General features: G+C 36.8%; 1 protein-coding gene across 1 annotated transcript in view; it reads right to left on the bottom strand.

The window, feature by feature from the left end:
• The window catches only part of LOC109850425 (glutathione S-transferase U8-like), a 1175-nt gene continuing 380 nt past the window's right edge, over window positions 15811-16605 (bottom strand). The window contains exon 2 of the mRNA XM_020420443.1: window positions 15811-16371. Coding sequence (XP_020276032.1) covers window positions 16006-16371 — 366 coding nt within the window. The 3' untranslated portion in view covers window positions 15811-16005. The remainder of the gene's footprint in view (window positions 16372-16605) is intronic.

The raw sequence follows: 16605 nt of genomic DNA, 5'->3' as shown, positions 1-16605 counted from the left end.
ATTAGCCCCCCCCCCCCCCCCCACACACACACCTTTTTTTTTTGCTCAAAGTTGATCAAAGGGTTTACAGAAAAATAAAAGAAAGTTTTACAATGCTTAACCAAATTTATATCCATTTAAAGGATCCCCTTTGGGAGCACCTACAATAAAGATTCTCATACACAACTGCAATACACACAAGTTCACAAATGGATGGATAACCTCCTTTAGAAGCCTCCATACCTTATTCCAATACTACTAATTCAACCATCAAATATGACATACTATCACCTTTGTGACCTCAAGTTCGTCGTCGAGAGGAAGTCCCGTAGGGCGTCGACTTCAGAGCCGTCATAGGCGATGGTGAGGAAGTGCATAGGGCCGAGCACTGCATGATCTCTGTGTTGGCGCCTGTGGTTAAATCTTGAATAATGCAGATATAAAAACAGAGAAAACTGGAAAGAAAGCTGAAGTGTTATAATTTAAAATTTTCCAACTCTGTTGCTGTGTGTTTATAAAACGTTGTGCTTAAAGCAATATTTGGCCTACTCCGGTGTAAGGATCCCAAGACTAAATTGCTTTCAGGAACAGTAGTATAGTACTCTGGTGTGCACCGACCCAGTACTGTCAAGATCTCCTTCAATCTATAATACCTTTCGGTCAAGGCAACGATCACCTCGATCTATAAGACCTTCTCAGTCCAGGCAATGTTCCTACGAACACCGGCTATTTTACATATATATCTGTATATATTGGTTGTTATTTTTGGAATGAATTTTTTAAAGAGTTCGGGGTCTATTTATAACGTTCGGGTAAATACTATACACTAATAAAATAATATTATTTTACTATTCATATGGGGCCCACGTCCTAATTTTCTTATGGTGGGGCCCGCCACTTTTTTCACTTTCAACGTTCGGCACCGTCCTTTGAATTTTGTTAACACTACATTTTGTTTTATTTTTCAACAAGTTCGGGTAACAAATTTTGTGGGACCCACTAGATTTTTTTAAAAAAAAATCTAACAATCCCTCATAATTTTTTTTAAACTAGTGTCATGTAATGGTGCCGTCATTTCAATCGTTGTGCATAAGGAAGATGTCACAATGACTTGAATCCCCTTTAGACCAACTGAATAAAATATAGATGCATGGTGTCGCAGAGACTTAAACCAGCACATGTCTAAAATTCCAGCGATCACACAAGATTAAACTTATCTATGTTAGTTTTTACTTTGAACCACACTGTTTTTACCTTTGCCTTTACCTTTGCTTTGCACATTTATGGCCTTGTGCATGTCCTGGTATCTGCTAGGGCTCTAGGTATCTTTCCACAAGACACCATAGGAGATGACCAAATCTCTACCCATACATAGATGAGTTCTTTAGGTATGTTTACTATCAAACATCCCGCATCCGAAATGCTTTGTACTCATTAAGAGGCTTAAGAGCCATCCTCTCTCATGATAGGATTCTAGGTGAGTCCTTTAAGTATGTTTCCTATCTAACACCCTACATCCGAAATGATTTGCACTCATTAAGACTTAACAGTTATCTCCTTTACATGATAGGATTATCGGTGAATCCTTTTGGCATGTTACCTATCCAACAACCCGCATCCGAAATGCTTTAGATTCATTAAGGCTTAACAACCATCCTCTTTACAATGATAAGATTTTACTTGTAAATCTTGCTTGACTTTTGAACCAATCATCTTGTCATTAGTAGCATAAGCTTTGAACTAATAACTTGATATAAATGGTAAGTATTTGTAAGACTCATCAAACTTTATAAATCTTACTTAACTTTTGAACCAATTATCTTATCATTAGTAGCATAAGCTTTAAACTAATAACTTGATAAATATGGTAAGTACTTGTAAGACTCACAAAACTCTGAGACTCATTCTAACAGACGTCCTTTCGACTATGTCCTTTTCCAGACCCTTCGTCAAAGGATTAGCCACATTCTCTGAAGACTGGACGTTAATCACAGAGATGACTCCTTGACAAATGAGCTCTCTCAAATAGTCATACTTCAGACGAATGGTCCGCTTCTTTCCATTGAACATCGAGTTTGCTGTCACAGCACTCGCCACCTAATTATCACAATAGATAGTAATTGCGCCTTGCAATTCTGTCAATGGAAGGTCTCAGAGAAAACAACTGAGCTACTCAGCTTCATCTCCTACAATATAGAGTGCGAAAAACTCAAATTACATTGATGACTGTGTAATGATAGTCTGCTTCTTGAACTTCCACGAGACAGCAGCTCCACCCATGGTGAAGAAAAAACCTTCAGTAGACCTGCACTCATCTGGTTTTGAGCACCAGCTCGTATCTGAATAGCCTTCGATTACAACCGGATATCCAATATAGAATAGACCCAGACCAGTAGTTGCTTTCAAATATCTCATCAATCTCTGGACATCATCCCAATAAAGCTTTCCAGGATTACTTATGAACCTACTAAGCATACCTACAGTGAATGCTATATCTGGCCTTATGCAGCTCATTATGTACATAAGACTCCCATGTTGGCCTCTTTGTTTTGATGATGTTTAACAAACAATTTACCACTAATGTTGTTTGTCTAGTGTTGGTATATTTCTATTTATTATAGACAAACAACGAGTTGGAGGATGGATGGATTGCGCCATAACGATCATATCAAATGGAGGTTGGTGGAATAGTGGTTGAAGCTATGCAAATTCAAGTTGAAGATCCAAGTTCAAGCTTCATCCGCAAGATTACCAAGAAGAGCTTATTGAAGATCAAGATCTAGCTTGGGTAACTTAGTTTAGGTTTTATATTATGTGTGTTAAGTACGTTAAGCTCAATATATATATAGTTATATATATATACATAAGTTTTGGCTTCTATGCATATATATAGTTATATATATTTATATACATGCATGGTTTTGGGTTTTCATGTTTATAATATGAAATCACATATTTCATATTTACTATTGTGTTTTTGAAAACATTGCATAGAATATGTAATTTTGTGAAAATATTGTATTCTTAGTTTTTGGACTTAACATTTAACAATATTCATATACATATTTTATTAAGTCTACATAATCATTGTGCAAAGTTTCAAAACACGGTTTAGCCAAAATGTCAAAATTCACATGTTTACATTTTCGTGTTTTGGACTATTTTTGCAAAATGATGATTTTTCACAAATGGGAAATGCAATTTGGAAAATTCTTTTTGTAACATATTCATTTACATGTTTATATATATTTCCCAATGTTTTATTATTTTTGGACTTTATTTGTTATTTTTAACATATGTTCAAAAAGTCAAAAAATCTCTGTTTCAAACCTGTTTTTCTGTAGTGTCAGTTCGCGGTCGACCGCCACGGTCGACCGCCAAGAGTTCTGAACTCAAAACTATTTTTGCTGGCTCGCGGTCGACCGTCGCTAGTCCAGAGAGTTTCGCGCTCGACCGTCGCTTGTCCAGAACAGTTCTTCGCCTTTTTATTCTTCGCGGTCGACCGCAAATATTTTACGGTCGACCGCCGATATGACCGTTGGACTCCAATGGCTATTTTCTGAGCTGTTTTTTTGAGGGCTTTGTTGTTATTTTAGTGGGGTTTTTGCTGAAGTTTTGAGTGGGTATAAATACCCCATTGCTTTCATCTCTCCATCTAAGAATGAGAATGTTTTTCAAATAGTTTAACAAGGGTTTAAACTTGTTTAGTGTTTGTTTAAGTTTGTTTTAAGAAGCTTTTAAGCGTTTGAGTATTTCGGTTTTGTGAATCAATTCCACAAGAGCTTGAGGAGATTATCTATTGAAGTTTGAGCTTCCAACTATCCTCCCTCCATCTCTTGTTATCAATTGAGAAGTTTTCTAAACTCAAACTCTAGCTTTACATTTATATACATATTTGATTATCATTGTTCTTAAGCTAGATTTTATATTTGAGTTTAGTTGATTTGATTTTATCTCATTGTTACACACACCCACTTGAGCTTATTTTATTTGCATTCATAATATATTTGGGGTTATGAGAGTTGTAACTTTGAGTGTGAGCTTTCATTGTGTTCTCATCCATAGTAGAGAACAAATATTTATTGAGTCATATCGTGAGAATCACTTTGTAATATATTTGTACACCGAGAGGAGTGTGTGGTGAGAGTCGGGGATCGTTCCAAAAGGAGTGGCATCGGTTGACGAGCCTAGGGAGAGGTTATAACCGAGCACTTGAGGAAGACACGGCTAGGTCCAACACTTGTGAGGGTGTAGAGTGTGATTACAAGAGTGTTGATTATAAAGTTTTCGGTTAGCTAGAAAACCGAGTGTGAGGTGTTAACGTTATTCGGGTGAACGTAGAAAACCTGGTTGTGATAGTGGATTTCTCCCCGGGAGAGGAGAGCGGAGACGTAGGACGGAAGGTCCGAACTCCGTGATCATTTGAGTGTGTTTGAGTTTGTCATTGGCGCATTTGTTTTTGCATTTATCTTATATCGCCAATTGTGCATTGCTCATTTATTTCATCCACTATCTAGTTTATATTGTTTACCCCCTGTGTTAGTTTCATATCCTTGCATATATCATATATTGCTTATATCTCTTTGCTAGGATATTTCTTGTTGTTCATATTGCTTATCCTAGCTCACATAATTTGTTGTATCTTATACTTGCTAGGATAACTCATTAATTAATTTTAATTGGTATTTAAATCGGATTAGATTAGTATAATACCCTAATTACCCCCCTCTAGGGTCTAACAATTGGTATCAGAGCTTGGTGCTCTTTGATTTAAGGTCTAATCGCCTTGAGTTAAAGATCCAAGTTATCTTTTTGTGCTAATCTTGTTTTTATTGCATTTGTATCTTGTTTGCATATTTTTTACAAATTATGCAGGTCACGGTCCCGAGTCCTCACTAGTAAGAATATAGTAGAAAACTTAGACGCATATCATATTTCATCCGTAAGACTAGGTTTAAGCCCTTATACTATTATTTTAATAAACTATGTTTTAGTTACTTACTTACCTGATTTTGACTTTGATCTTGACCTTAATTTTCCTCTTGATTCCCGCCTTCTTTAGAACCATGGTGACGACTCGTGGCAATGGTAACTCGTCCAGTAACAGTGACCCTTCGTCGGAAGTGGACTCGAACCAACTTCTAGCGATGATTCATGGATTAGGGGTGAATCAGCAGTTCCTGGCTGGGCATCTACAGCGGGAGCCTCAGCCCCAGCCTCCCCCTCGCGCAGAGTCTGGAGTTAGAGAGTTTCGATATATGCGGCCTCCTTCCTTTTCTGGTGCCGAGGGACCTTTAGCAGCAGAGGAGTTTCTCAAGGTCACTAAGACTATTCTCACGGTGACCCGCATCCCCCATGCTAAATGGGTGGACCTCATGGATATTCAGCTCACCGACACCGCTCGGATTTGGTGGACTGCAGAGAAGGCTCATCTGGTGAGGCCCATCTTGTGGGAGACGTTCACCGAGCGCTTCAACATGAAATATTTTCCTCAGTCAGCTCGGGATGAACTCCTACGTAGATTTGTTGAGCTTAAGCAAGGAGGGCGAACAGTTGATGAGTACGAGGCCGAGTTTTCTTCTTTGAGTCGATATGCTCCCCACTTGGTTACAGACCCCACTATCAGGAGGCATCAGTTCCAGAAGGGTCTGGACAAGTATATTAGATTGGCTCTAGCTGGTAGAGCACTTGCGACCCACGACGCCGTGTTGGATGCAGCATGCGAGATAGAGAGCGTTCAAAAGGAGCCTGAAGACCCACATGTGATCCAGAGCAGGACACCAGTAGCCCCAGCCCGAGATGACGAGCGTCCACCTTCGAGGCAGCAGCAGAATCCGCAGCGACAGCAGTTTTCTCAGCGCCAGCCACTTCCTCCTGTGCATCCCTATCAGCACCCTGGAGTGCAGACTTGCGGCCAGTCTTCAGTGAAGTGTTCTTATTGTGGGCACACTGGGCATACCCAGCAGGAGTGTCGCAGGCGTCTTCGTCTGTGCTACACATGTGGATCCCCCGACCATGTCAGTCAGAACTGTCCGCAACGACAACAGACCCGCTTGCCCCCACCTCCAGTTCGGGCAGCTCTTCCAGCTCCACCTCGACCTGCCCTAGTAGCACCGGCTCAGCAGGGACCCTATCCTCGAGCAGGCCATTTTCCTCCACAGCAGCAGGTTTATCAGGAAGCGCAGATGCAGCAACCACCACATCAGACGTTCATGATTACGGCCGTGGAAGCTGAGGCAAACGACCAGGTTATTATAGGTAAGAGTGGTTCATTCTCAATTCTACTTGCATGTGATTTTCCTTATTAGTATTGCCTGATGATATTATGATAGGATTTATTTATGAGTGCTAGTTTAGATGTATTTTCTTCCTCCTGTAATAGGCAACGTTCTTGTTTCTTCCGTTCTTGCTTTATCACCCTTTGACTCTGGGGCTTCCCGTTGTTTCTTATCTCGTCGATTTGCGAGTACCCACTTTCGTTCCATATCTCTGTTCTTGGGTTTAAATTCCGAGGACGGAATTTGTTTTAAGGGGGGTAGGATGTAAGGACCGTGATTTTCGATTTTGATTTGAATAAATTTTTCTGGTATTTAAATATTAAATATTATTTTTCTAAAAGAGTATTTGCATTTTCCCCAATTTTCTATGATTTAAAAATACGGTATTATAATATTTTAATGGTTTTGTTAATTATAAATTTAGTTGTTTGGTAAAACTTTTTAAATTAATAGTTAATTATTCATTATTGTTATTATTATTTTGACCATAAATTTTTAATATTTATTTGAATAATTTTTCTTGTATATTTTTTATATAGGGGTATTTTCACTGTGTTTTTCCTCTCACCGGTATTTCACTCTGTATCTCTCTCTCCCCCTAAAACTCACCCCAATTCACGCAAATCCCTCCGCCTCGTGTTTCCCCCAATTCTCAACCACATCCTCCCAACCACCCTATCACGTACTCTATCTCTCTCTCATTAAAATCTTCCGGCGTTCTTACTCTCTCTCCAATCTCACACTCAATCTCTCTCTCTCTAACACTCTCTCTCAATATTATTCTCTCTCCTTATTTTATTCCAACAAAATCTCTCTCAATCTATCTTTTCTCTCTCTCTCACTCAACCCACATCACTCACACGTCTCTCTCTCTCTCATCTCACTCTCCAGCTCATCGTCTCTTTCTATGGTGTGTTTGGGAGTTTACTAGGGAAGGGGAAGGGAAGGTAAACAAAGGGAGGGGAAGGGAAGAAAAGGGAAGGGAAGAGAAGGGAATTGTAATATGTTGTTTGGGAGTTGATTAAGGTGAATGAAGGTGAAATTAATATAACTTGTTTGGGAGTAATAATGGAGGGAAGGGAAGGAAATGAAATATATGTAAATTTACACAAATGACCTTATACTAATAACACACAATCTTATCAAATCTTTATACACAACTCAAATTGACAAAACAAAAACAACAATTCTTCAAACCAATTTTGCCACATGCAATTCTTTCAAGTCAACATTTCCAATTACATAAACCATGAAAACTAAACACCATATGGTTCGATCTCAACTGTCCACGTATTTGAATACCCACCTCACCAACAAAAATCATTGCTTCTCAAGTGTATCAAATGCATAAAATTCTTCGAGACTGTGGAGAGCCAAGATAAGGTATATATATTTAACAGCCAAACATATGAACCATGTTTTTTCGTCATACAATAACTTTATACACAAATCAAATTGACACGATGCATCTTGTCAAAACAAAAACAACAATTCTTCAACCAATTTTACCACATGCAATTCTCCATAAATCGACAACAAGTTTATAATCGTCATACAATAACCAAAAAGTGACAAGAAGTTACAATCGCCATCTACTATTCCAAGTTTGCCATAAGCATCCATAATTCGGCAACAAGTTTGTAATTGTCATATAATAACAAAAAAGTGACAAGAAACCATAATTGCCACCAAATACCCAAAAGCATCTATCAAAAGTAGAAAACCAAAATATTAAAGCTGAGTAAGTAGAAAGCTAATAATGAGGCGGGGGTGGCATAGATGCCTTATGCATCATCCTCACGAGTATTTGCTTCTGCCTCTCTCTTGGACATCCAAGTACTCCCCTTAGATTCTCTGGAGAATTAAGTAAGAATATGTATGCATCATCAATGTGTTCGTTGTCGACTCCAATCTCAACCAAAAGACTCCAAAGATCATCCGCTTTAATTATAGTCTTTTCCTGAGCCTTGTTGAATATCTCAGCACTTGCAAGCATTGCTTCAGCCACTTTTTCAATGCCATTATAAATTTTTTCAGCACCAGCATCCTCCTTTGACTTTCTACTCTTCTTCAGTGAATTTGCTGTTGACCTAGTTTCCATTGTAGCCCCACGAAAATCTTCTTTGTCAATTGCTTCTTGGTTACCATCAAAACTCTCCAATATGATTTCCTCCCTGGAAACCATGTCATCAATGCCATCAATTGTAAGATCAACATCAACCTCGTTAGTATCAGTACAAGACCGCCTCCTCTCTCGTATCTCAGCCGCAGTTTCGGCATGCTCTCCTGTTGCTCTATCAGCTGCAAAAAGCTTAAGTAGTTTATCGTAATTTTGAATAGGTTTGGTCCTCCATTCAGCAGCTTCTGGATGAGCCTGTAATTTTGTAAAAAATACTAATAAGGCAAACAATTTATACATTATGCTTAAGTAATTTATACATTGTGCCTAGTATATGATCTCCTGTAATTTAGTGTACCGTGCCAAAAGCTATGCTACATAAATATAGTTACAGTATTCTAAACTTATAACATAAATGTATGTATCTTGAACATGTGCTCAATAAATGTGGGTTCCATAAGAAATCTTGAACATGTGCTCAATAAATGTATGTATCGTTACATTTGAACAATCGGCAAAGCACTCAACATGCCTACTTCAATGTCAAAAACAACAGGACAACTTCCAACAGTTGGGAGTCGGTCAACCAATATGTGCTTCTTGTACACTGAAAGCACAATTCTTGCTGCCTGCTACTAATATCATTCATCTCTTGTAAGCAATTATCATAACTTAAAGGACAAAAATATTGGTTAGAAATAACTATCCTAGCAGAGAAAGAAATCACCAGAACTACATAAGAATACAATAATCCATGTTTCTACATAATTATATACAAAAGACAGCACAATTCCTAATAAACTCACTATCAGCACCAGATCATACTACAAAAAAAAGGATTAAAGATTTACAAGATTCAAATGGATTTCCAAACTAATGGTTGCATATGGGATAGGAGCACATTTCCTGCTAGTGACTCAAGTTAAATGCTTGTTGATTATCTATTATTACGGTACAATTCCTACCTGATTTCATAGCCATAATATGAAATACAATTTTTCGGAGTCGAGAAATTCCGTCTGGGGTTTTCTAAGTTCTGAGCATTCTCTAGGAACAGAACTCAAAGCACGTCCAATGACTATGAAATTGGAAAGAAAAGTTACCAAGGCCTATTAATATTTTCTTTTTAAACTAGTTAAAAAAAAAGGGCAAAACATATTCACTCATTCATACGAAAAATCAATAACGCAACATAGACAATACCCTTGCAAACTCTAATAGAACATACACTAGACTATATTTATGTAGCATAGCTTTCGGTTTTTGCTTTTTTCTTTCAAGTTAACAAAACTCATATTTATGCCTAACCATGCTTGTATGTAGAGAAAATTGTAAAGAAGAGAATAAAGAAAATGTGACTTTGATTCCTTTGATCTCGGTTACAACTTGATTACAAAAGAGAGGAAAACGAATTTGATTTTCCCCTTTGTTTAAAACTGGGTTCTTCTTGGCAGCGATGGAGTGCTTCCTTCGATTGATTGCGTCGAACTTGCTCTCCGTTGACGATCCGACCGTCTTTATCTCGTGGGAACGATGAACTTTCGTGGAAAGTTTTATGAATAACTCTGAATGAGTTTAAGAACTTTGAACGAGTTTGAACTCTGTGAATAGAGTTGTTGGAACCGAAAATTCGGTTAATGATCAAGCTGTTTTTTCTGTTGTCGAAGAATCCTCTCAGATTTGATCTTTTGAGTTTGATTCAAAAATCCTATCTCTAAGGATTTCGTTGCTGCTGAATCTCCAAGCCTGAGTGGTTGAGATCCTCCGACTCCAACCTGTGCGGTTCAGATGTCAAAAATCCAACCCCTTGCTCTGTTGGGTTCGTTGAGCTTTTATAGGGGGATAAGAGATTGTAACTGACTCCTATATCCGCTCCTACGTGGGCGAAAATCCCTCAGAACGTGGGATAAACGGTTATTAATATAGAACTCTTGCGTGGAAACCTTTTGACTCTTTTACCCACAGAGAAAGAGAACTATTTTTTTGACAAATAGGCCTCGTGAAGGTAAAAGAGTCTAAAAAATTACTCAGAGTCTATCTGTAAAAAGAAAAATTGAGGGGTAGTAATTTCAAATATAGCAGTATTATAGGTGGTCTATCTGCAATTAACCCATGAATCTAAAATATAAGAAATCATAGTGGACCCATAAATTTCGCTTGGCAATAACCTGTACGGATCGGTCTTCGGAAGTAATATAATGTTACAAATGATAACTGTTTGATTGCATTAATTAGCACGTGTTCACTTATTTGTTAAACTTGAATGATTTTAGCTAAAGATAATGTGCAATTTTTAGTATGGTGCAGATTAATTTGAAGCTCCTTAAACATCAAATTATTTTATAATTAAACTCTTAGCGAGTGTAATTAATGATGGTATAGTAGAAGTACTTTTATCAGTTTACCTGATGATTTATGATTAAACAGGTGGGCTCATTAGTGCCAAAGCCTAAACAATTCTAATTAATCCACAATTATGCATAGATTATGCTGAAAAAAACTCACCTTGTCATCTATGAACCTTGTGATGAATCTTGCTTTGGCTCTCTCAAATGGATCCTTGGGGAGCAGAGAATACCCAGTACTCCAAGTATCCTCAATATATTCAATTATGATCAGAGACTCTACAATTGTCTTTCCTCCATGGATCAGCACAGGGACCTTCTTGTACACTGGATTGGACTCCAGAAGCAAACTGCTTTTGTTTGAAAGATCCTCCTCAATATAATCATAAGGAACTCCCTTCAACCTCAAGGCGAGCTCGACTCTACGGCTGAATGGGCTTACCCACGCTCCCAAAAGCTTCACTTGCGCAGACATTTTTTGCTTGTTTTGATCACTATTGTAGCTATGCTTTTATAGCGGAAGAGATGAGCTCAGGGCTGACGACCTTTAAGTTAATATCTGTTATTAGTCTAATAGGAGTAGTTCAGACTTTGAAGATTTTTGCTTCGCATCGAAGGGTCCAAGTCAATGCGTGACTCTCTCTTTGCATAATTCTTAAGATGCCCCCAACGAGTCGGCTTTGAGTTCCATATCATACATCATACATCATACATACATATACCTTTTAAAAGCACGAGTTCAGGAAAATCTTTCTATGATCAATATTGTCATTTACTATTTTAAATATTTTATTTATATATTAATCTATCCTAATCATAATTATATCTTATTCTAATCCTATGTGAACTGTTTATAGCTTAACAATTTAAAAAAATAATATTAATAAAATATATAAAATATATTGCATTAGTTTGTTAAGATAAAGAAATTATACGTAGCTAACGTACTATAATACATAAAATATTGTAAAAAAACCTAAAAAGTTTTTAAATTGCACAAAATACCCTGAAAAGTTCAAAATTATAAAAACTATCTCGACGTCTAAAAACTTAAAACAACAAACATGAAATCAAGAAATTAACAGTAGTTTAAGAAAAAATTCAAATTTATGGTTAACATCTCAATATCTAAAAAATTATAGGAATACCCTCAAAAGTTCAAATTACAAACAAGCACCTGAAATTCTAAATTTTTTAAACTTGCAAACAACATAGATGAATTTAAGGGATTACCATAACGCACCTGAAAATTTCTGACATTTCAAACATGAAAACAACAAACATGAAATCAAAAAATTAATAGCAGCCTCCCAAGAATTTAAAATTTTTAATTAACACCTCAATGACCCAAAAACTATAGAAACACACTCAAAAGTTCAAATTATAAAAAACAACCATAAAGTTTTTAAACTTTTAAAATTTACAAATAATAAAAGATGAATTAAATAGATTACCCTCATGCACCTAAAAATTTAAAATTTGCCGAAATTAACCTCAAAGTTACAAAAGTTGTAGAAAAACTCTTTTAAAATTTGAAAATCATAAAAAAAAACTCTAAATTTTTAAAATTTATAACCAGTACATATCAAATCTAAAAACTATTGGTAGACTGTTGAAATTTAAAATTTTAAAAATTAATCTACAGTTTTAACATTTGCAAAAAGTAGCCTCAAAATTTCAGAGTTGTAAGAAATATCGTGATATTTAAAAATTACCACCGACACATGAAACATAAAAGTTACAACTACCAAACTTAAAAGTACTTTTTTAAAAAAATGCTCTTAAAGTTTAAAAATTACAAATCACACCCTCAAAGTTTAAAACCATAAAAAAGGCTCAAAGTTTAAAACCATAAAAAAGGCTCAAATTTTAAAACTTGGTAAAGAAAAGTATAGTTATTAGGTACTCTTTCATTAATATATGTTCCGATAATTACTAATTAATACAGAGGATAATCGAAGTATAACTTTTTTTTCCTTCTTTCCTTTCTGGAAACTCAGTGGTATAGAGAATTTCATATGTGCATCTCTATAGTCCAAGAGTGTAACTGAATCTAAACAATTATAGCCCAAAAAATAAAAGAAAAGGAAAGGAAAAAACAAAAGATAGAAGCTAAAAAGTAAGATAGCATATAGGCAATTTGCAATGAAATGTATGAGTATCTCTTAAGTAGTTAGATCATCAGGGCCGGCCCAAGCTTTTTTGAGGCCCTGTGCGAAATGATAAAATGAGGCCCTCTTCTATATAAATGTTGAACTATAAATTTATTGAATTATATTTATTGGTGTGTTTCCTAGTTAATAGGGAATAGTTAATTGGGAATTAATGAGTTCAAATTGAATTTCCTAAACTTTAGGAGACAAATGAGCAACTAATCATAATTGTAGTACTAATTGGTGTATATTTCCGATAAAATGTAAATCAGATGGGTCATGGGTGTTAGGCAGTTAGGCTTAGGCAATGGACATAAATTATTATTTAATTTAGTGGGCTAGTATTAGATTATTAGGTCCTTTTTTAAACAAACAAAAGACTTATTGGAAAGAATTAAGAAATATACTATGGGCATTTTTTAAAAATTTGGGGCCCCCTTTGAAATGGGGCCCTGTGCGGTCGCCCCCCCCCCTACCCCCCTCTTGGGCCGGGCCTGTAGATCATATATAATGTTAATCTTACAAATGAGTCCTGTTGAGAAAAACTACTGTTTTGATTACTTTAATTAGTGTTCACTTATTTGTTATAGATGAACCTTTTAAACAAATGATAGTGTACAAACAAACAAATAAATAATACTCATGTAAACTTTTGTAAAAGATCGAACATTTATATAGTCATAAGAAAGGAAACACCACCTGAAGTAATTAAATAGCTGTTTATATCGTTCAAACTAAGGATATAGTCCTCTTTACTGTAGCTAGAGAATGGAGACACCCTACTTCGTCAATCATAGCCGTCTATTATTGATGAGGACATGGCACAACCTCCACTTCGCACATATTTTCGTTGCTACCGTCGTGTTGCCTCAGCTCATATGTGACTTTGATCTTGAGAAGGCTTGGAACTAGTATTACTTTTTATTTCCTCTTTATTGTATTTGCTCATTTTAGTCCCACATCGGATATGAGAGTGAACTTGTAGTTGTTGAAGGCCTATTTAAAGAGGCCAATTCTATGAAATAAAGCAATGATTATTTAAAGAAAATTTGGTTTCCTTTGTGAGACTTTGGGTAATTGATTTGATCTTTAAGATTGAGTCAATGGTGGTGAAGCCAAGGCCCGGATTGCGATCCGTGGTCATATCGTGTTAAAATTGTTAATTTGTTATCTTTTCAAACCCTAGCTTTCCCCAAATCATTGTTCTTCCCCAAATCTCCCAAATCCCCGTCATAAATCCCGTTGTCCCACTTCGATCCGCGGAGGTACAATGTTAGTTACATAAGAAAGATACTGGCTCTGTTTGGCAAAACTAGCTGAAAGCTGCGAGATTATAGCTGAATGTTGTTAAGCTAGCTGAAAGCTGTGAAATTGTAGCTGAAAGCTGATAGCTGTGTAGCTAGCTGATTGACTAGAGCTGTTTGGCAAAAGTAGCTGTACAACTAGCTTAAATTTGTTAAATGACTAAAAAGGACATGCAATATTATTGATATAAAATTAGAATTATTAGGGGTAAAAACGGAAGAAAAAAATTGGCAGCTCCTTCCCAAAGGCTCTGTTTGGCAAAACTAGCTGAAAGCTACGAGATTATAGCTGAAAGCTGTTAAGCTAGCTGAAAGCTGTGAAATTGTAGCTGAAAGCTGATAGCTGTGTAGCTAGCTGATTGACTAGAGCTGTTTGGCAAAAGTAGCTGTACAACTAGCTTAAATTTGTTAAATGACTAAAAAGGACATGCAATATTATTGATATAAAATTAGAATTATTAGGGGCAAAACGGAAGAAGAAAAATTAGCAGCTCTTTCCCAAAGACAAACGCTACTTGAGGTAGCTTTCCAAAAACTACTTGCAAAAGACACAATCTCTAAAATAATCTCCTCCTATTTTTTGTCACCAAACAGCTCTACTAGCTTATTGACCAAGTCAATAAGACACAATCTCTCTTAGATAAGACACAATCTCTTGTTGCCAAACCGCTATGGGATGACTATGATTTTATTGAGCCCTCAATTAATGTAAAAAAAGAAACCACCTTTTCATCTATGAACCTTGTGAGGAATCTTGCCTCGGTTCTCTCAAATGGATATCTGGGGAGCAGAGAATACCCACTCCATGTATCCTCAATGAGTGCTGCTACGGGGACCCAAAATATGGGACCAAGGGAGGGGACAAGTGAGGTGTCCCCTCCCTATTGCATAACGAGTTGGCATGAGTTGGCATAGCCAACTCATTATGCAATAGGGAGGGGACACCTCACCTGTCCCCTCCCTTGGTCCCATATTTTGGGTCCTTAAATCATTTTCCATCCTCAATATATTCAATTAGGATAAACGATTGGGCAACTGTTTTTGTTCCGCGGATGAGAACAAAAATCTTCTTGTACACAGGATTTGACTCAAGAAGCAAACTGCTCTAGTTCGAAATATCCTCTTTGATGTGATCATAAGGAACCCCATTCAGCCTCAATGCAAGCTCGACACTTCCACTGAAAGGACTTCTCCGTGATCCCAAATGCTTCACTCACTCATTTTTGCTCGTTTTGATCTGTACTATTGTAACTATGCTTAATTTATAGGGGAAGAGATGAGCTCAGGCTGGACGAACTTAGAATATTTCTCTCTTCTATTATTGAATTGAATGAATAATAATAAGAGTAGTTTGTAGTTCAGACTTTGAAGATGCTTACTTAGCATCGAAGGGTCCAAGCGATGAAAGCCTGCGATGCTTGACCTTTTCTTCGCGGTATATGTAGTTTCTATGTTTTCGTAAGGGGTTAGTATAAATGTCTGACCATTTGATAGATCAATCTCTCAAGCCATGACATAAATATTTCGGTGTTGGAATGCACTAATAACTTTTACTTTGAATAGTATTGAAAAGAAAACTTAAATCAAAATGTCCAAATTGAGACAGCGAACAGTACGAAAACTTATCCCACAACAATAGAACTTCTACATGCTTCTCATTTAAAAATTCGGCACAGTTGGGTAAAAACCCCTAATCTTTTCATATTCCACTAAGGAATTAGACGTTCGACATTTTTCCATAACCCGAAACAAAAAGGATCCATATATCCCCCAGTACGTTATTCGTATCCTTCATCCAAATACTAATTACTAGTAGCAACCACAGAATCAACCAGACTGCTTAACATAAGCTTGGATGAATTCTTTCTTCCCACTGTAAAAATCAACCAGTTTTTCTCTCTCAGGCAAGATTTTCTTGGCAACATCAGAGTTCAAGAACTCTTGACACCATTTCCATAAGATGGGATGATCTTCTACAGTGAAAAGATTTGCTCCAGCCACTTCTTGATGAACTCCAGTCCATAAAGCAATGTAGGCTGCAGCAATGTCAAGAAACCCAATTTCATCTCCCGCAAAGAATCTTCTACCTCCAAGCTCTCTTTCAAGAATGCTCAGATATTCTTTCGACTGCTTCATCGTGGTCTTCTGCATGTCACCATCGCCCCAGATGGCCTTTCGGAATGTAGGAAGGCACTGAGAACAAAATGGAACTAACACATTAAAATAAAACTATGGGTAATCAGATCTGTAGTTTTATTGCTGCAAATAGACCTTGTGGGTTAGTTTTTTTTTTCTCTCTTTTTATCCTCGGACGGACTCACTAATTTCACCCTGACGCAGTATCTGTCAAATTTTCAATCAGGATGAAAAGAATCAAAAAGTTCAATCCAGGAGGTCTATCGGCAACAATATGAAACTAGATGTTTA

This window comes from Asparagus officinalis, chromosome 7, assembly GCF_001876935.1.
Source record: "Asparagus officinalis chromosome 7, Aspof.V1, whole genome shotgun sequence".
NCBI lineage: Eukaryota > Viridiplantae > Streptophyta > Magnoliopsida > Asparagales > Asparagaceae > Asparagus > Asparagus officinalis.
The sequence above is the reverse complement of the archived record's forward strand: the minus strand, read 5'-3'. Positions and strand labels throughout refer to the sequence as shown.